This window comes from Schistosoma mansoni, assembly GCF_000237925.1.
Source record: "Schistosoma mansoni, WGS project CABG00000000 data, supercontig 0148, strain Puerto Rico, whole genome shotgun sequence".
NCBI lineage: Eukaryota > Metazoa > Platyhelminthes > Trematoda > Strigeidida > Schistosomatidae > Schistosoma > Schistosoma mansoni.
The window spans coordinates 380,238-401,914 of record NW_017386045.1 but is presented as its reverse complement, the minus strand read 5'-3'; the positions used below and the strand labels follow the sequence as shown (position 1 = coordinate 401,914).

The window sequence follows — 21,677 nt, the reverse complement described above, 5'->3', positions numbered from 1 at the left end:
CTTCGAGTGTTGATATAATTGTGCTTCTCATTGCGAGGTGTATCTCATTAGATCTGTAAACCTTAATTTATAACTAGCTGATAACTTATGATAAGTAATAGCCTTGTGTTAGTTACATGAAATGCCTTTGTGTATGTGTTATGTTTCGTCTTGCTGAACCTACAGCAACTTCAACCTAACTGTACTCTACCCAGTATTACTTATTACAATAAATGGGAATGGGGTTTGTGGCACTGAAGATATTCCATGTCTCAATCAGTACATCTCTCAGCACCTAGCTAACCTTCCCTCCTAAACAAAACTATATACCTTATCACAACGTTTTCACAGCATGCTATTGGTTTTCAAAAAGGACTGATGATTAAACATCCGTAATCCTCTGTATTGTAGTTTTCATATTTACCTACATTATAACAAGATTTGGAGTGATGTATTGTGTTATAGATTTTCAATAATCAAGGGTACATCCTGAGAGTTATGCAATTTTCCTAGGATTTGATTGATACAGTTTGGCCGACTCACCTTTCATCCTCGTTAAAACTATACTATTTCTAGGTTTAGTATTCCAAGATGATATGAGAACATCAAGCAATATTTTGTGATCTGATAAAATTAATCATATTTTTTCAAAAGTTTTTTCTTAGCAATCAGACATCAGTTTCTGCTTCCTGTGAAATGGTGTGGTTACGTGCATGTCGACTAAACTGATTGATTCAAGTATGCTAAATATTTATTTTTAAGGGTAACTAAAGCTATCCCATCAAAGTCTTTTTGTATTTCGTTTTTATGAATGTCTCATGATGTGAAAGTCTTACATAGCTTGGCTTTGGATTGTCCATATTTTGGCAAGAAGTCGAGCTTCGTGTCCATCATTACCGGTTAGCTCTACCAAGAAGTCCGACTTTGACGTTTTCGTAACCTGTTTTTGTTAATCCTGAATATTTATGTCACTAATACCACTATTATTATTTTTACCTATATTTTAGCTCAAAAGTGACTCGGTCAAGATCTTAATTTCTTCTGAGCAGTTAAGTCAGACGACTTGAATGTGTCCACTTTACCCGAGGATATGAAACGTAGAGGAAAGCAAAAGACTTCAAAACCTTCTGGCCGTTATGGTTTGAAAGGCAGTTTGAAGTCTTACTATGGTGATTCTCAATTAAATCCTGAATGTGGGTCACCGGATACAGGATCTAAGTCATCTCATGGTCTTTCAAAAACACCAGATGATACTTCCAGTGAATCAGTTCATAGCCGTAGTCTTCGTAATAGTTCTGGTGGAGATGATAACTTGTCACAAATGGAAAGCCGCGGTCGTCGTGGACTAGACAAAAAGGGTCATAACGGAGATCTTGATCAAAACGTATTCAAGAATTTTGCAGATGACTATAGTAATGAGTCAAGGGATCGTGAAGGCTCGCTTCCAATGGGACTTAGTAGTGAACATGAACTTCCTTATGATGATGAATGTAAGTAGTTTATCAATTTTCATAGTATTTTATTCTTTTCTAATATTCTTTCTTTATATTGTCTCTTCAGTGTTTATTGTTTTTACTGTTCACTTCCGCTAGTCGTCTCATACTAGCATGCGTAATGTAAAATTTAACAGCTGATGTGACTAGCCTAGTAATGAGTCTCTTATCACTTATTGTAGTTAACAATTTTCATACTTTGTAACTAACATCACGGACTGGTTCTACTATAGAATTGTTGAAAAACAGAAAGCTATGGTTATTTATTTCATCCGTGTTATATAACTCACCAAGGTTACAGCCCCACGACATTTAGGTCTTGTGGTATACGCTTATAACAGGTAAGTCTCAGGTCTGAACCTCGTTTCACCTAAATCATTTCAAGCAGCAAATCCTCTTTACTCGATTATTATTACTAATGACCACCGAGCAACTATTGGATATACGAACACCTATTTTTCCATGCTGTTTCTTTTTATCATCAACCTCCTGGCTTATCTTTTAACAAGACTCGGAAACACATGGTTAGATGCATCAATTTAAAGATCACAAAGCATCACTAAACTGAGAGTTGTGGTACTAAAATAACAAAACAGTTAAATAGTTAATTAGGTGACCCTCAAATGCCCTGGTACGGCCGAGGTTGGAGAGAGTCTACTCTCCCTCTCCTAATCCTCTCACATGACCACGTGTATACAGCCACTCCAACGAAAGTACTACTCACTGCCTTCTGGCGCCAGGAGTGTTGTTTACGGAAATGAGAGGACGAGAAGCGAATGTCCGGCGCTATAAACGGGTTTGTGGACACGGAGGGTCCATCTTGGGGAGTTGGAAAACCCTCATTCCAAACCAATGGTGTACATGGGTTCCAGCAAACTGAGGGAACAAATGGCATATGAACTAACTGTCGGTCACCTGTTACCATGGGACTACCTCTCCTGACGTTGCTCCATCGCCTCGTGGATCAGACCTTTGGATCGGAGGCTCCGGGTGTGGCCTCCTAAGGAAACTACCTGCTTCGGTTTGGGCATCCGGGCAGTATCACAGCCCACACACAAATCAAGTGACTTGTGTGGCCCATATGTATTCGATACCCCTTGGTACTAATATTTCTGTGTTTAAATAAATAAGTAAAATTAATCAAGTGTGATTCATGAACGATGAAAGGCAATAACAGTCAGTGATTCAAATTATCGTTTACAACTAGAGCAGTATAAAAATTACAGTAAACTATTTGTTAAATATACCATATCAGCTTATACAATAATCTACTAGAGAATGGCCCTCATTTTCCAAGTTTTCAATTATCTACCCATATCCAATGGTATCACACAACTGAACTGTGACTCAAGGCCCCCGAGTACATGAATAAAAAGAGTAACCTCTTGTCATCGGTAATACTTTTCTATCTGTTCAACATGTTTAGACTGCATTGGTCAGTGACTAATTCTCATTGGTACTGGAAGTTTCGTTTTATCACTGATGAGCATATGATCACTGTCAGTAGTACAGAATTTTTACTTGGAGATTACTCAGTTCGTGGTTTAAATTACGGACTGAATTCCTCTAGGCAACTATTAGATACGCACCTTGCTAAAGAGTCCTACACTAAAAAGATTCAACTCTTCATAGGTTTCCGGTCTTCAGTTGTGGTCGTCTAGTTAGGGTGATGTAAAGACAAATTAGATAGTCCACTGACCTATACTACTGATTTACTTGCTCATTGGTAAGTGTTCTATTTGAATGTTTTGATTTTATTCCAAGTCATCAACAAATCGGTTACTATTTGTTATCGAAACTTTTCATGTGTTCTTATTTGTTTGTTACCGTCCTACCAAAAGATCAAGTTTTTAAAACTAAAAAAATTTCATTTCATTTTAAATTTGAAATTATTTCTCATGTTAATGAATAGTAAATGACTGTAAGCATTATGTTTCCTCACAATTTATTTTATTTTGATCATTAGCTACTCGTGAACCTTTATCTACCAAAGATCTCAGCGGATCACATAATTCAGTCTTTGTTGAACCCCGTCAACCAGACAAGGGTAAGTCCAGGTTTCTCTATCTGTTAAAAACCGTAATTTATGATGATGGCCTATAGAATCGTTGAGCTATATTCTCCTAAGGTATATTATTTAGTCTGAAATTATAAGCACGTTTGACGCGAAAAGTTATAAATCTTATGACATACATGATCCAACGGCGAAAAAGGGCTATATACTTGGATTGTATTGGGGCCCGTGTTATCGGGTCGTTATTACAGTAACAGTTATATTTTCTAGTCTTACTATTGACTAGTTCTTTTGCATTACCACTAGGACCAGTTACCGATTTACCAAGTGACATAGTAACCAATAACTTACAATTGAGACATTAACGCTTATTGTTTTTCTCGAGCTCCTTTTAACCTCAGTGTCCAGTTAAAAGACGAAGATAGAAGGCAGATTATTTCGCCATAACCTTGTGTTCGATCACAACTCAAAATTCATATACTAATATACTTTCAACGTCTGACTATATTGCAACACAATTAAAAAATTATGTGTACATAACTCAGTTATGAATACAAATTCGCAGTAATTTATTTATTTATTTAAACACATACATATTGGTACAACGAAGCACCAGATATATGTGCGCCTCACAAATCTGAAACAGGTGGTTTCCTTAGGGGGCCACACCCCGAGCCTTTGACCTTAAGGTCTGATCCACAAGGCATTGGAGCATCGTGAGGAGATGCAGTTTCATGGTAGCCGGTGACCAACAATTGGTTCGTACGCCATTTGTTCCCTCAGGATACTGGAGTCCATGTGCACTTATGGTTTGAAATCAAGGTTTTCCAACTCCTCTAGGTGGACCCTCCGTGTCCACCAACCCGGTTAAAGCGTTGGACATTCGCTTTTCGTCCTCTGAATTTCGTAAACAACAGTAATACCACGAGAAGGCAGTGAGTAGGACTTCCTTGGAAGAGGCTATATACGCGTGGCCATGTAAGAGCATTTGGAGAGTGAGACCGGACTCTCCCGACTCTCGGCCGTATTTGGGGGCAGTAATGGGAAAGTAATTAATGAGAAATCTGGAACAATAGAACATGACAACAATTTATGCGTTAAATGGAAGCCCTAAAGGTAGACACATTGAAAATACAACAGTTTGAGATCTTACTAATTACGTAATAAAAAAGCGTAAACGATCTCTGAAGTTATACTTTCACACTACTCGCCTCATTAAATCAACATGTAATTTTAAAATGAAGTAAGAACATCTCATTAACTAGCTAGATTATATTATCTCCAACTAAACCAAAGCAAAAAAAAGAGTTACGCTATTGTTATAGTTTGTATTTTGTATGATGAGGATGTTTCATGCTTCTTCATTCGTTTTACTTTTTATGGTTGGTTACTCTAAAAGTCTCAGTTCTTAAATTTGTATTTGTGCGCGTATGTTTTAGTCACAGTGGATTACAACAGTACATCGCATACTCAAAGAAAAGTCAATAAACGTGAACTAAAAGCGTTATTAAAGCAGACTAAAAAGAAACCATCAACTGTAGACGAGACAGTGATCGCTGCTATCGACGAATTGGCTGTTCATTTGAAGGGTAAGTTTCACATTTAACTACTAATAATGTTTATCATGTGTGATTTTATAGCTCCCTGCCTTTTAATTGTTTAATTATGTGAAGTGGGTGTGTTCTTTTTTCCAATATTTTCGGTGTGAGTACGGTCCGCCTCTTTATTAATTTATTTTATAAAAGCGTTTTAACGCCAAAACAGTCACATATATTAGAACATCAGTCATTACTGGCCTCTATTCTTAGGTCACCGATCGGATGCGTGGGAAAAACAGGGTAGTTATTAAATTACCACAAAGTAAAGATTATTGTGTTTAATGTTCATCTGTTGTCTCGCTAGGATCTTGACCATGGTCCCCAAAACCATAAACATAATTAAACTGATACTAGTGTAGTGAACAGAACACGACTGAGGACGATCGAATGTATTTAAGCAAAAATTACAAACTATCTCAGTAAATTATGAAAACCATACAATGGACAGTCAATTTGCAAATTAACAAACAATAGTCTCGATCTTCACTGTTTCTTCTGTAATTCCATTGTTCGTGCCTTTTCCTACCGATTGCGCTTCGTTTCAGTTCTTTCCTCATCGGTCTTCTGCCAAAATACATTCTATGTCTGACCAACACCATATACTACTTATATGGATATAAGTAGACCGCACCACACTAGTTCTAACCGTTTGCAAATTGTTGATCATCAGAGTCGGCGATTAAGATAAGCAACTATTCTGTAGTTTTCACTTTATCTGGCTAATACTTGTTTAACGAAAACTTCATTTATTAAAGTCTCACCAATACACTGTTTTTTGTACATGATTATTGTTTCAATGGTCCTGTGTCAACCGACGTTTATTGTGATTTTTCGAATTTTCTATTTATTATTCTTGAAAACATCTTTTGATACAGATACTTGTGTGATTGACATGAAACCAGTACCTCGCCGACCAATCCCAGTTGCTGCATCTCTTACTTTAGCCGCACGTCAATCTGAGACACCATCCCGTAGAGGTGTCAGGGCACGCAGAGGTGGCCGGAGAGGTCGAGGTGCTCGTCGTGGTGGTCTTCATTCTCCTACCTCCATCACTTCAGCAGAACAGACGGTTCTTCCGGCGTCATGGGTACCTCTTATCTTACCAAACCCGTTAAGAAGTCCCATGACATCAGATCCTGAGGGTGATAATATGGGGTTGAAATCAAAATTATGTGCACCGTGGCTTCAACAACTTCCTGAATCAAGGGTACATCGGTTTGTTGTAAGTTATCACTTGTTTTGACCATTTCACAAATTACCTTCATTTACTAGGCGTTTGTGCTTATTCTAATATCTTGTGTGTGATGGTTTATTTTTCTGTTGGTACTAGAAACATTTTGGTGCATCGGACTAATCAGAAATCGATCAAATTTTAAACACGTGATGGTTGACTGATTAATGGTCTGCTCTCCTATCTATCATGTTTTTTTAATAAATCTTTTTAGTTTAAACTTAAAGTCAATATTTGTGTGTCAACAAGTAGGAATAATAGTAGATCATATGATATTTAACCTTATATTTATCAGTTGAAACGGTAGATCAGTGGTTAAGGTGGTCGACTTTTAGTCATTGAGTCTTAGGTTTGAAGCTCTCTTTACCTTCAGTTTAAATAACTCGATCGTATCAGGAGCCCTTACACTTCAAGTGTTACTCAAACTCAAGCATACTAATATTTTGTACATCTGAAATGAACAAGTTGAAGAAATTCATCATGTAACCTTATTTACCGTATTCTATTTAAGTATTAATGGTGATCAATTGTTAATTTTTCTTTGTTAGGTGAATATGCGTCGTCTGTTGGCGGCTACATTAAAAAATCCGATAGAAACTGATCACTTGTCTAAAAAACCTATTCAACTTATAGATTTAACATCAGATAAACAAGATTATTCTACTAGTGCTTTCGATAATCAGTCGAAACAATTAACATCTCCATTAAATTCTAATGTACAAAATCTTGGTCATCCTACAATAACACCCTCTGAGATTAAAAATCCTAATCAGCTACCTCTTATTAAGACAGTTGAAGATGTAAGTCAAAATGATTCAAAGTTTATTTCAAATTGTACTGAAGATTCTGCTTCGAAGTTGAATTTTAAACTTGGCGAAAATACTACTGTCACACGTACATTAGTTTCAAGTTTAATAAGACGTCGAGGTAGAGGTAAAAAACACCATGGATTTCACCGTAATTTTTCATCTGTAAAGTCGAATACAGTCGGTACATCTGAATCGATTCCTTTGACAAATACTAGTCTTGTTTCATCATCATCAAATCCAATTAACAATGAACACGTAGAAACTAGTCAACATGTGATTCGAATGCCTAAATCAACTTCTAAAGGTAAGCTCGTGTAGTTTTCAATCAGTAATTTCTTGCAAAATACATAGTTTTGATTATTGTATTTATAAGTGTACTTTAGTTTCCACTTCCTGTCAGTTAGATTAGAAACTGTCACCGATACAAATTGTTCTGTTGTAAAGAACTGAAGTTGTGATAATCATGTCGGTTAGTAATAATTACATTTATTGATTACTATGAGTTAGGTTTTCAAAAAAAAATCAAATAATCAGTCAAATACAATCATCTTAGAGCCTGGAACAAATGTACAGCAGTGCGAGTTGTCATGTTATTGCAGAACAGCAAAACGGAGTTCGCAAAATGAATGACAAGTGTCTGGATTATAGCAGTATCAACAATAGTGCATATATATATATATATATATATATATATATATATATATATATATATATATATACTTACCGTGGTTAATAGGCGAACCCTAACCAGATATTCTGTAGTTATTAACATATCTCAGTCCGACAATCAGTGGTTTCAAAATGCTGATTCCACGTCTTGACTCGCCCATCCCTAGCTTTCTTACAATCTACCCCCACTGCTACCAACATTGGTTCTGGAATTAGGCGGCCGTTGGCTTACGTATTACATGTCAGTCAACTTAGTCGATAAAGACTCACAGTTACATCAATAGATTTGTTATTTTTACTCTATAGCCTACATCCAAACACATCAGGTTCACTCGATAGTTCTGCCATACACGAACGACACTTCGGTAATATATATATTCAAGTATTAGCGAGCTAAGAATGTTCTCTGCCTCTATATGCTACGTTTTACTTCTATAAAGTATGTTAACCATTTAAGGACTTATTGTGTGTGTCATCCCGCTCTTATGGTTTTCAATGTTTTCAGTCACAATAATCTTTTACTAGTAAATGTTGATCGATAACAGTAGGGTATCGTCTTTGTCTTCATCATATATTTCTCTGTCTTATCCAGCATCCGTATCTGAGTTCAGTTTCTGGATTTATTAGCATCATAGCAAGCAGAAAATGGCTGATATAGGATGCTCTGAATACAGTAGACATTCCCTGACCTTGTGAATTCATTATTGTGTGTAGAACCGCTAGTAAATTGCCAAAGCTGTTTTTTGTGATCTACTGTCGGATTAAAACAACAAAGTTCTTTGTGTTTATACGTAGAGTATGTCATTGTAAGGCTTAAATTAAGTGTTATGAAATGGACAGTAGTTGCCTACAGTACCAGTCTATTGATTCTAACAATTTTTGATTTTATGAATTACAAAATTACGCTAAATGTAGTCACAACGCTATAAACATTTGATGTAAACTACACAAAATTGTAGCCCCAGTCACCGACGAGATGTGAGTAAATTTTCAAAAAGGCAATACGAAATGGAAAGAAAAGTATCCGAACAAAACATAAACTACTTAGTAGTAGTGTAATCATTTTAAGTCACAATAATTGTTTCACGTATTTTCAAGAAATTTCGCGTTCTCATATCAGTGTTTACGTGTGTGTTTTTTTCAGGGAAATCTCGTGTTTCACGTGAACTTCGTGGTCTTGTCACTTGGGACGCTGTAATGGCCGAACAACGTAAACGTGAACAGGAATTAAAAGACATTGAGGCTAAAGGAGGTTCTGCCTTATTTCATCCATCTGAGGTGACGTTATCAGTTGTAACTGATTTTATAGCCTCTGTAGAAGAAGAGGGTCTAACTCCTAAACTTCGCAGGACTCGACAAACTAGCGGCAGTGTTCCCAGCCATGTGACACATTCAACTGTAGGCTCTGATGCTGCTTCCATGCAAACTACAATTGCTGGTGGGTTTTTTAAAAATCTATTGTCTAATTAAATTTTAGTATTCATTAAAGTAGGGTAAATATGAACGATTTTATTCGAGTGTTAAATTTCATTATCTGCCTAGTACACAATCTCCTTGACCATCTGTAACATGAAAATTCATGCACACTCAATTGGAATTCTCATATTTATCACTCCACATATTTTGTGTGTGATTAAAATATTTTCAATGTTTTTTTTGTCCTGAGCTAAAGAGTAAAATATTTTATCCCACTCAGATAGATCTTACGAGCGGTAGCTTAGTAGTTATGGCGTTTAACTTTCAGTCACTAGGTCGCTCATCCGAACTTCGCCCTCTACTTCCGTTTAAGTAACCGGATAGTGCCATTGGTTTTTATGCACAAAGCGTGACTCAAAGCTGAAAGTATGAATCTGTACTTAGATCTTATTGGCGTTTATTGATTCACGTGATATAATGATATTCACACACACCTATTTCAAACCCAACAGTATACAGTTAAGATAATTCTAATGCGGGTTCTAAAAAGTCTCTTATTTCTAGTGTTATCCATGTTTAATCATTTTAGCAAAAATTCTACCACCGATTTTCAGTAAAATAACTTGCATATCTTTCAATAAAGTTGAATGGTGACGAATAGTGGAATCTAGGAGTACATTTTGGTTTAATTTAGGACTGACCAACTAAATCTATCTTTAGTCCTGATCCCCATGTTAATACTAAATCTGGAATCCAGATCATGAATCGATCGATGTTAAACCACCATTAAAAACCTGAAAGCGCTAGGTGGCCGTTTCGTCCTAATATGTGACTCTTCAGCAGTGCGCACCCACGATTCTGCACGTGTGATTCCAACCCAAGACCTTTGGTCTCGCGAGCGAACGCTTAACCTTTAGACCACTGAACCAGCGTCCCAGTTTTCAACAGTAGTCTAACAGCAATCTATTCATAATCTCAAAAAACTAACAGTCTCCACAATCACATACTGATGGTTATATTTGCAGTTACATGCTTTGTTTGGTTTCTATGATTTTGTATCAGTAAGGTTTATGAAACCCTAATTTTATGTTTATTCAGTGAAGGACTTTTATCCGATAAAGGTTTAAAGTTTGTATTTTTCTGGCATTAAACATGTTGTCTTAATTAAAAAATTCCGAACAAATAATGTTTGTGTACTTTTTTTAACCATCGTATGGTATATGTGATAGTCTTCCCGACTACATATTTATCAACTCATCACTTCACCTCATTATTTTTATTTAATTTAAAGCTTCCGAACACACTAATTATGAAATAAATTGTCATGTGAAACCCAGTGAAACATCTTCAGTAGTTGCATATTCAGGACATAGTACTGAAGTATCAAGTGTATCGTCGGATAATATAATTTCAGTTCAAAAAACAACCATTCATGGAACAACAGTTGACAATAAACCGTCTACTGGAAATAATGCAGATGGATCTCGATTAAATCATTCAGATTGTGATCGGAAAGTAAGTAATTTATCTATGTGCATGAATATTTTGAAATGACAAGGACAAATTTCTAGATTCATGCTTATCATCTATGTTTATATCCCTGATTACTACAATCTTATTTAGTTTCATGTCATTATTAACAATGTAATTGGTGAATTTCACAGAATACTTGATCAAAACATGATTTTGTAAAGTTTCTTTATCAACGTTTAATGTAAACTATGAAATTCAACAATCTTTACATTTCCTCTTGATAAGAACCACTATATCCTGACTAGTAACGAGCTCCGAGAGGTAGTTCCTAGAGTTCTAGGTTAAATCTGTTACTAATGTAGCTCAATCGTGTCGGGTTTGTGACAAATCTCATTTAGTGGCGATGGACCAATCTGATGATGTATGTTAAAAATTTATTGGTTGCTGGCTCAAAAGTTTAAAAGTTAAACACTCATAGAGAAACCTAAAAGTCATGAGGTCAGATCCCTAGCGGGTTCGTAGATGTACGCTTCTGAAGAGCCTGATGACGCCGATGATATATTTGTCTACTACTTAATGGTTTTCGAAGGTTGTCTAAGATCACGTTTATCATCCATTGTATTGTCAGTTAATTATATATATATATATATGGTCAGGTTTTAGCGCACTAATTCACTGGTTCCCTTCAAACTTATTATCTGATTAAAATTCATCTGTTGTAACCCTCTTCAAAACATTGCTGTTTCTCTCGATTTCAGCGTACGTTTTCAGTCACCTCAGATGCGAGCGAAATGGAGTCTGCCTGCGTTACCCAATATTCTCCAATTTCTGTAGAACAAGAACCAAACGAATCACAGCATGTTTCATTCGAACAACTTGATGACGGTGCATATCAGTCGTCAACTACAGTTAAACGGAATATCAGTCCCTTAAAATCACCGGGTCGTCGTAAAAAGAAGTACAAAACTAACCGATTGTTTAAATCCCATCCTTCTGATACGGGTCGCCACCCGGAACAATATATACCTAATGATTCAGTATCCCAAAGCTCTGTCACTGTCGACACTCGGCAACAATCTGACGCCTCTTTATCCGTCTCATCTCTTCCAGTTCCTTCTGCGAAGCGTAAACGACAAACACAACATGGTGTCATTACAAGTACAGATCCATTGCTTGATGATCCCAACTTCGTGGAACAGTCTGTACGTCTCCAGGAAACTGAAGGTCTCGATACCTGTGATATTTTGCCTAATTCCGCCTCATCATCACTTCCAAGCAACGTAAGACGTTCCGCTACTTCACGTAGCTCAGTTCTTCCCCCTCGAAAACGCTACAAGGTGGGAATAGATACATCTAACATCAATGAAAACCATGCTTCCTCTGATTTGGACAAAGATAGTTTCAGAGATTTCTCTAAATCAGGTTTCAATGAGTCTGACTTGTCTGTAACTGTCATAGATTTAACAGATAATTCCTCAAGTACTGGGGTTTGTCATCTTGGAAATGCTGATATCCCTCTATCAAAACCTGAACACAGAAAACGTGGTCGAGGTCGTCCATCTAGACGCTTAGAAATACTGGAAAGCAATAGTAATATACCAGTTTCCCCTTGCTTATCTTCCTCTGACTCAGTTTCAGTAACTTGTGATCGACCAAAACGTGAGGTAATTTGGAATCTCATATTCACTAATTAGTGATTGTTTTTCATTTAAAACGTTAGCTAAACTATTAAAAGTCAACTTAACTGGAACCTATTCGACGATGACATGTAATTACATGTACATGTATGTGCGAGTAACAAATAACTTTTCGAAAGCAATCAATACCTATTAAAATATTCACTATAAGTATTTCATCATATCAATCATTTAATGTGGATGCTGATAACTATCAGCACTCCCTTAGTCAGTTTATCCATATGAAAAATACAGTTTCTGATTGCTGAAGATGTAAATTTATTGAATACCATTATCATCATCTGTTAACCACTCGTTGTTAAAATCGTTAACACCTACAGTAGTAACACAGTAAAATTCTATGTCTAATTGTTAATCACTTACCTAATGTGAAAATTTTGGATTATTCAAGATTTATTTATTTATTTAAACATAAAAATATTTCAGAAGGGGTTTTGTGGAGATTTCAGTATTTTCATAGTTGAAATCATAAGTCCTGGGTTCGAATCTCGCTCGCGAGTGCGGGATCGTGGATGCGCACTTCTGAGGAGTCCCATAATAGGACGAAACAGCCGTCCAGTGCTTCCAGGTTTTCCATGGTGATCTAGCTTCAATTGAATCATGATTTCAATTAGCGTTTTAAATCCAACCCGTACCAAAAAAAACCAGGCGTTTCTTGCAATTAAGCTTACACACCACGTCATTATTTATTATGTTTGGTTGCACAAAAGATAAATTTATCAACTTTCCAACATTTTCAGAACTAAATACAGAGATTGATTACTTGGCTTTAGGTAAAATACAGGCTATCTGACAATGGGTTTTGACTTGCTTGCGAAAATTTCAGTCTCTATTTGAAATTTGATGTGATCAGTACAATGTAGTTGAATTTATTAATAAAAAATCTGTTGTTCTAAATGTACATTTTTACTCAATTTAAACTCTTAAAATCATTTAGCAATTTAACAATCAAACGACTTTGATAGGTGATTTTGTATGTTGTCACTTAAATCACTAAAACTCAATAATCTCCACGACCTTATACTGATAATTATCGTGCGCTCGCTAGTGCCTAGTTTCCAGAAAGAATCTTATGTATTCTGACGAAAAACCATGACCAGTGGAGTTCAACCGTATGTTATGTGATGCATTTACCGACCAAAGACAGTGGAAGATGATCGCTCAATATTATGGATTGATTGAGGTTTGACATCGATACCGTGGGACCTTAGCTTAGTGATTAATTGTTCGCGCACAAAGTTGTGAAGGTCATGTGTTCGAATCCCGTGTGCGGGATCGTGGATGCACACTGATGAAAAGTCCCGTGCTAGGGCGAAACAGCTGTTCAGTTCTTCCAGGTTTTCAATGGTCTAACATTAATCGGTTTATAATTACAATGAACAGTTGTTTTTTTTCATTGATATTAACTTTCATTTCACTATTTCGTTTTTTTATGCCATTGATCTTCAAGGCGGCAGCGATGGGATTCGCTAGTTTAGTTGCGGCAAACTTAAATAATAGTGGTGCCGCTATTAATTCTGCACCAGAAACACCGGAAACTATTAATGTTAGGTCGGAAACTGGGAGTTTACCGTCTCCTACTACAAATATCGGTTGGGTTGAACAACAACAACAAATCGGGGCATCAGAGACACAAGCTTGTAAGCCAACTGTATCTCGAGGTCGGGGTCGCCCTCCTAAACAGAGACCTGTTCAATTACCCGTTGCTGAACATATGCTAAATCGAAGTCAGTTTCATTATATCTAATTTCATTGAATTTCTGTTCACTGTTTGTTGCATTTCATGGTCACGATAATTTCGGTTAACATACTAGACAATGGCATGCAGCGTATTACTGACTAACAGACTGACTTTATAGCTAGTTATTTTCTAGACATTTTGTAATAATTATGTTGATTGTCTCTGGATATAACAATCTAAATTAATAATAAAATGGTTCCTTACGAATCAGCCGGTCCTAGTCAATAAACACTTGCTTTTTGGCTAATAGTATTGTGTTTTGATCGATTATTTGGTTCACGTATAGGGAGTACTGAACACCTTAGTTAGCTGATGACTATACCTATAGACCTTCATTTTCGTTAGCAGAAGTCGTATCGTGTAATCACATGAATTTCTGGAACAAACGATTGAACTTGTGGATGCTTTTATTTACCTTGTAAGAGAACCGTTTACTGTCTTTTTCTACGAAGTAACCATATTCTGTTTCATTTATATGGTAACCAAATTATCAATTATATTTTATTCTATTAATTGTGATAGATTTTAACCTAAGATATCGTCCAAGTTTCATGATGATGATTCTTCAACCAATAGGTTAAATAGTCAAACCCAACATAGAACGTTGCACATGTGTACATCGGTCCAGGTTGAGATATTCAATTAGTCAGTCAGTCTGTCACAACGTAGAACTTCGTACGTGCGTACATCAGTTCGAGTTGCCGTACCACATTAGCACAGAGATGCAGTTGTCGATGCAAATCACATAGTGGTAGAAGCATTATGTGAAAGATTAGGGTTTGAAGATGTTATTCAAGGAGTATAGTCCAGTGAAATAAATTTGGAAAGTGAAAAAAGGTAGAGACATGAAGAATTCAGAAGATTAGAATTTGGTAGAACACAAAGAGTGTATGCACCTTCGCCATTGAAAACGATTTTGAGCCATGTCATTCAAGGCCTCTAACCATCGATTGATATCATCTCGCGGATCCCAACCAGGTAGTCTACACCTACCAACATGGCTCAGTCCATTTGTCAGTGACTTCATGGATTTGTGCCACGTTTTGGTCTGGCTGCCCCTAGCTTTCTTCCGACTTACTCCTACACCACAAAACATCGCACGTTGGGGCAGTCGGTGGTTGGGCATACGTAACACGTGTCCCAGCCATCTCAACTGCTGAAGTTTCACTACTTCACCAATCGACTTGCCATCCTTATCTAGTACAATTAATACAGCAGGATGAAACTGTCTGCGTAAATCTCAGGTGTAAATGTAGTCACAAGATTATTAATTGTAATAGAAAAGACTAGGCATCTAAGATACAGTTCAACAAACCGTATTATTTGATATTCTTTTTTTTCTTCTGTGAACCGAAAATTATAGCATAATTGATATTTTCACACTATTATCATTTTCAGGTGCTGTGGATTCAGAGAACATGTTGGATTCCATTTCGAGGTTTGTCAATTGTCTTGTTTCATAGTTAGTTTTATGTATATCGGCTACTCTAAACATTTCAATTAATTACTATCACTGTTTTAGGATATTATATTATCCTTTAGAAATCATTATCGACAAAAATCGGGGATTGAGGATTCTAACGTCAAAGAAATGTTCATCCTATATTTCGGTCATTTCGTTTGTAGTTTTTTTGTACTTCGTGATTCATTGGCTTTTAGTCGGTTAGCAACTAGCGAGTATTAAACAATTACTTATAATTTAATTGTGTACCTACCCGATTTACAAATTTTAGAGTATGTTGTGCTTTAGCTTAAATAATAGCTATATACACTTTTTAGACTCACAAGGTATTTGATTATCACTGTTCCCTCATATATGTTTGGTGTATTTTTCCTCGAGATTTCGTTGATAATTCTCAGCAAGTTGTATCTGTGAGATTCTATATCGAGTTATCCAAGCTTCATAGTTCAAAACATCATCACTGAGCTATTCGACCTGTGACCGACTTAATAGGCTTAGATATATAAAATGAATTGATCATATGCATATAATCCGTTAGTACTATTCGAAGGTTTGACACAAAATGCGTTAAGAAACACAATCTGCAAAAAACGTATTTTTTGATAAGGCATAAAAATCGTAAGTATTGATTGTTTTCAAGTTCTTAGTTTGTTGATTCCTATATTACCAGTCAAAAATACTTGGTTAATAAACGAATATACAGTTATTTCGAAAACAACAGTCCATCCTTCATACATGTTTCTGTCTACATTGATTGGTTACTGAGTAGTGACTAGCGTCATGCCCTGACTGAATTCTATCGATTATGTTGCAATGATAGTGACACAGGTTCGAACCTCACTTGAAGAATCGGGTCCGTCAGGATTATAGTTATGACTTCCTGATATGTCCCAAATAATACAAATTCTAAGTTAAATGGGGTTTCCTATCAGCTACCTCTAATCAATTTACAGAGTTTCCTGTTGAGGTAACATTCAGTTGATCTTATTTTTTTATTCTTTTTATGTAATACACTTAAGTAATTAATTAGCATTGACTATACTTACTTACTTACGCCTGTTACCCCTCGTGGAGGAGCATAGGCCGCTCAACAGCATTCTCCATCCAACTCTGTCCTGAGCCTTCCTTTCCAGTTCTTTCCAGTTGCTATTCATCCTTTTCATATCGGCTTCTATTTCCCGGCGTAGTGTGTTCTTTGACCTTCCTCTTTTCCACTTCCCTTCCGGATTCCAAGTTAGGGATTGCCTTGTAATGCACATTGGTGATTTCCTTAATGTATGTCCGATCCACTTCCAACGTCTTTTCCTAATTTCCTCTTCAGCTTGAAGCTGGTTTGTCCTCTCCCATAAAACGCTGTTGCTGATAGTATCCGGCCAATGGATGTTGAGTATTTTGCGTAGACAACTGTTTATAAATACTTGTACCTTCCTGATGATGGTCGTAGTAGTTCTCCACGTTTCAGCTCCATACAGTAGAACTGTCTTGACGTTCGTATTAAAGATTCTGACCTTGAAATTGGTTGAGAGTTGTTTTGAGTTCCATATGTTCTTCAACTGTAGGAATGCTGTCCTTTCTTTGCCAATCCTCACCTTTACATCGGCATCCGATCCTCCTTGTTTATCAACGATGCTCCCCAGGTACTTGAATGTTTCCACCTCTTCCAGAGTTTCGCCATCAAGTGTGATTGGGTTGGTGTTCTCCGTGTTGCATTTGAGAATCTTGCTTTTTCCTTTGTGAATGTGGAGGCCTATCGATGTGGAGGCTGCTGCTACATTTGCGGTCTCCATCTGCATTTGTTCGTGTGTATGAGAGAGGAGGGCTAGGTCATCTGTGACCCTGTCAATCTTTAATTTTTGTTTGATTAAAGAGATAGTTAGTTAAGTGTTTCCCCTCAGATGTCTAAGTCTTTATAATCCAGTCAATCACTAGAAGGAAGAGGAATGGGGACAGTAGACAGCCTTGTCTGACTCCTATCCTTACTGGAAATGCATCTGTCAGCTGTCGTCCATGCACCACTTTGCACTGTAGTCCATTAGCATTGACTATGGAAAATATTTATTATATTAATGTTTCACTTTTTATTATTGTTTTTCATATTCAGTCGTCCTCTTCAATCAGTCAATGAATCACCGTTATTGATGTCATCCACTACACATCCACAAGAATCATTACAGGTTGTGGAAGCTACTCATCAATCGTCGTCTGAACAGAGTACTGAAAATCAACAGATGAGAATTACTGAAGTTCCAATTGATACAAAATTGAAAGAGGTAATTTATTCCTTTAATATTCGATTTATTTGTCTAATTATATTGAACGTATTTTATTCAGTTTTCCTGTGAATAGTCCTCTAAATTGTAAATTTTTCACAACTTCCCATAAATTAGTATAAGCTAGCTAGCAGTGGAATCCAAGAGGCGCTTTTCTCCCTACCTCGGATTCATCTTTAACTAGAAATACATGTTGTTATTGTTGATATTCATGAAAACAAATTTGAATATGACCTGAGAGATTTTCAACTTAATATTTCAGTCAATTAGAGAAACGTTTAAATGTTCACCAGTAAATGCTTTATAGTCTAATCAATCTCTGTAAGTATTAATTGTTCAATTGTTGATAGTCACTTGAAGCTCTTTATATCTTTTTATTTGCCTAAAGTATTTTTTATTAAGAACCATTTTGGTAATAGTCAGATAAATGATCTTAAAAATAGTTTATATCACGAATCCAGTTTATTTATTTATTTATTTGAACACATAAATATTGGTACAAAAGGGCACCAGATATATATGTGCCACACAAATCTCATTTGATTTGTGTGAGGGCTATGGTACTGCCCGGGTGCCCAGACCGAAGTAGGTGGTCCCCTTAGGGGGCCACACCTGGAGCCTTTGACCTAAAGATCTGATCCACAAGGCAGTAGAGCATCGTAAGGAGATGCAGTCCTATGATAGCCGATGATCAACGATTGATTCACACGCCATTTGTTCCTTCAGGATACTGGAGCCAGCCCATGTGCACCATTGGTTTGGAATCAAGGTTTTCCAACTCCCCTAGGTGGACACTCCACATCCACCAACCCGGTTTAAGGACCGGACATTCGCTTTTCGTCCTCTCAATTTCGTAAACAACAGTAATGCCATGAGAAGGCAGTGAATAGGATTTCCCTGGCATAGGCTATATATGCGTTGCCATGTGAGAGGATTTGGAGAGGGAGAGCGTACTCTCCCCACTGTTGGCCGTACTAGGGCATTTAGGGGCAAGGATTGGTAATCATTTTACACATACATATAGTGTAGTTCAAAAAGTTGAAAATATTATTTGAAATATATTTGTTCATGCTTGATGTAGCAGGTTAAAAATAATTTATTGTGTTACGGTTAATTTCGGTAAAAGCGATGAATAAATTAGGATCGTAAATGTGACTTTTAAGGATCTGCACAAAGTTCAAAAATGACGAACAATAGATATGGTTTTTTATATGACTCTAAACGTGCAAAATGACGGCGAAAAGTTGTATTTGCCCACGAAAAAGTAAAATTAATGATGTTAAACTTATCAAGCGCTCAATTTCTCCTCAGTCGATTGTATATAACAGGCAAATTGATACTATCCTTTAATTCAAACATTAAACCTTAAGGCACCATATTTTATTGGGGGGGGGCATTAATTAGACAGAGTTTCTTGGATTATTGCATACAATGAATTCATTTATGTAGGTACAAAACCTTTTTTGGATTATAATCGATATCAGTTCTAACCCATAAACCCATAATCCCTACGTGGTATGCCTGACTTAACCAAGAACAATATGCGTACCCCTAGAAAATAGAACAGACAAATAATCTATATCCATATGAACAAATTTATATGCCTTTGTTTTCTCGATTTATAGGTAGAGTAACACATTAGAGATATTAATAATTCTATTAAGTATGTAACAACTATTTTTTCTCTGTAATATAATTGTTTCGTCCATAAACCGTCCATCTAAAAAAAGTTCTGTTCTGATCGGTTAGAAACCAACGGAAAATTTGTCACAGTTATTTCAATCTCATCCCTTTATTCTGCTCTTGATCTAATCTGGTAACATAGCTCCAAAGTTTCTTTTTTTACTTCACTTTTATTATCCATCATATTACAAAATTCTAATTATTTATTTGTAGACTGACAATAATGCTACATCTCACTCCCAATTCGATTCAAATAACTCCTTAACAATGTCAATAAAGTCATCGAAATCGCTATCGATAAAACAGACAAACAAAAAGAACTCTTTACAATCTAGCATTAAAATGAAATCTGAAGTTGATCATTTTACTATCAAAAGTATGGCTAATTCATCTATTCTAAGTTTGGATACTTCATCAACAATAATAAATAAGCAACATTGTCGTTTACCTAGTCGTAATAGTTTTTTCAAAGATGCTGCCATATCCAGGTAATTGCTACTTTTTTAAATATCAAATAACATCTTTTGGAGTTTATATATATATATATATACTTGACTATGTTATGTGCTGTATCCAGTGTAACTCACCTGTCTTTTGATGAAGACTTACTGACGAGTCAACTTAGAACAACATAACTAGTTCCATAGCTTCCTAAGAGACCAGGAAAATACTGTACATGTTTTCGTCTCTGATGGTTAGCTGTTGAGATCAATCTTCAGATCCTTGTATTTGGGTAACTATATTATCTGTTGCCACAATGTTTAATTCATGGAATCAGTGTTCAAGTGTTGAACTGTTACGAAATCAACGTATATCCTATCTCGACGAAGTTTATACTATAAAAGTTTGGGCCTATAGTGAGTCTTCCGATGCACTAATGTACGGTCTACATCATACAAATATTCCTAAAGTTCTGGAACTCTTATAATATTGACTATCATGAGTAATACTTCAAATTCTGACGAGTTTATTTTAATTCGCCTTCGCTCAATTAATGATATTCTAATGAACTGTTTCGATTTGTTTTCATTTTACCTTTAATTTTTTTCTCTTATAGTTCGGAACAGATTACATTTCTTAAAGATCGTTGTTCAAGTGGTCCATTGTATGAATTATTCTGTAAATTTCTTGATGAACCTGATCCTCTAGAACCAAATTATCGTCTTTGTGCTCCTATTATATACTTACCATCACCTGAAAGGTAATTAATAATTTTGTGTTGCTAAATAGTGTCTTTTAAACAATTGTGGGATTATGTAACATTAGTTGATCGTATGCAGATTTGGTATGTATTTGTAATAAATTTTCTCGTGAATATAACTTGTTGTGACTGTGGTATATGCTACTTATGTTGACAAATAGAAGAAGTATGTAACAACAATCAGAAGTGAAATGCGTGCCTACAGAAATTTTAGTTGAGCAGAACAGGAATATAAACGGAAAACAATTATAATAACAACTGAATTGGAAGAATCATAAAGTGTGTAAAGGAGAATTGAAGAATGATGTGTAAATGCTAGATTCAATGTATAATTTTTATATTTTACATTGCATCAGTTAGTCAGTCAGCTACAACGTAGGACCAGGCACATTTATGCATCGGTCCAAGTTGCCGTACCTCGTTAGCACAACAAGATAAACACCGAATTTATAGAAGTACTCAGTTCAGTGGTAGTAATATATGTAAAAGAAAGATTGTATATAAGGATATAGTATAGGAAGAAAGACAGATATGAAGCAATTTTTAAGGGAAGATAAAGAGTGTATACACCGACGCTATTGTGATCGATTCTGAGCCATGTCACCTAGAGTCTTCAACCATGCAATTTACATTGCATGATTTAGCATCAAGCAATAAATCGGTTTTCCCTATCTGAACTTTCGTTCACTTCATATGATGACTAATAATTGATACAAAATCTTCAATCAAGGAGTTCTCACAATTCAATGAGTGTTTTTCTCAAGAAATTATTATAAAAAAATAACTTCCACAGTATGTAAACCTCTTGTCAGGTAAATTGTATCAGTTATTTACTGTTATTGTGAACATATTAGGTCATTGTTCTTTTTTTCTCTCACTCTTTTTAAATTACTACCATAATTTTGGTTGTATGATGTTAATTAGTGTATATATTTAATGAA

At 35.9% G+C, this 21,677-nt stretch overlaps 1 protein-coding gene across 1 annotated transcript in view; it reads left to right on the top strand.

The window, feature by feature from the left end:
* Positions 1–1,067: 1,067 nt before the first annotated feature.
* The window catches only part of Smp_125110 (hypothetical protein), a gene marked incomplete at its 3' end in the record, with an annotated part of 38,385 nt that continues 17,775 nt past the window's right edge, over positions 1,068–21,677 (top strand). Inside the window, exons 1-13 of the mRNA XM_018799398.1 lie at positions 1,068–1,469; positions 3,439–3,519; positions 4,926–5,075; positions 5,960–6,306; positions 6,864–7,428; positions 8,938–9,231; positions 10,576–10,724; positions 11,441–12,346; positions 13,830–14,106; positions 15,519–15,558; positions 17,684–17,852; positions 19,749–20,023; positions 20,593–20,736. Of these exons, the coding sequence (XP_018646616.1) occupies positions 1,070–1,469; positions 3,439–3,519; positions 4,926–5,075; positions 5,960–6,306; positions 6,864–7,428; positions 8,938–9,231; positions 10,576–10,724; positions 11,441–12,346; positions 13,830–14,106; positions 15,519–15,558; positions 17,684–17,852; positions 19,749–20,023; positions 20,593–20,736 (3,797 nt within the window). The 5' untranslated portion in view covers positions 1,068–1,069. The remainder of the gene's footprint in view (positions 1,470–3,438; positions 3,520–4,925; positions 5,076–5,959; positions 6,307–6,863; positions 7,429–8,937; positions 9,232–10,575; positions 10,725–11,440; positions 12,347–13,829; positions 14,107–15,518; positions 15,559–17,683; positions 17,853–19,748; positions 20,024–20,592; positions 20,737–21,677) is intronic.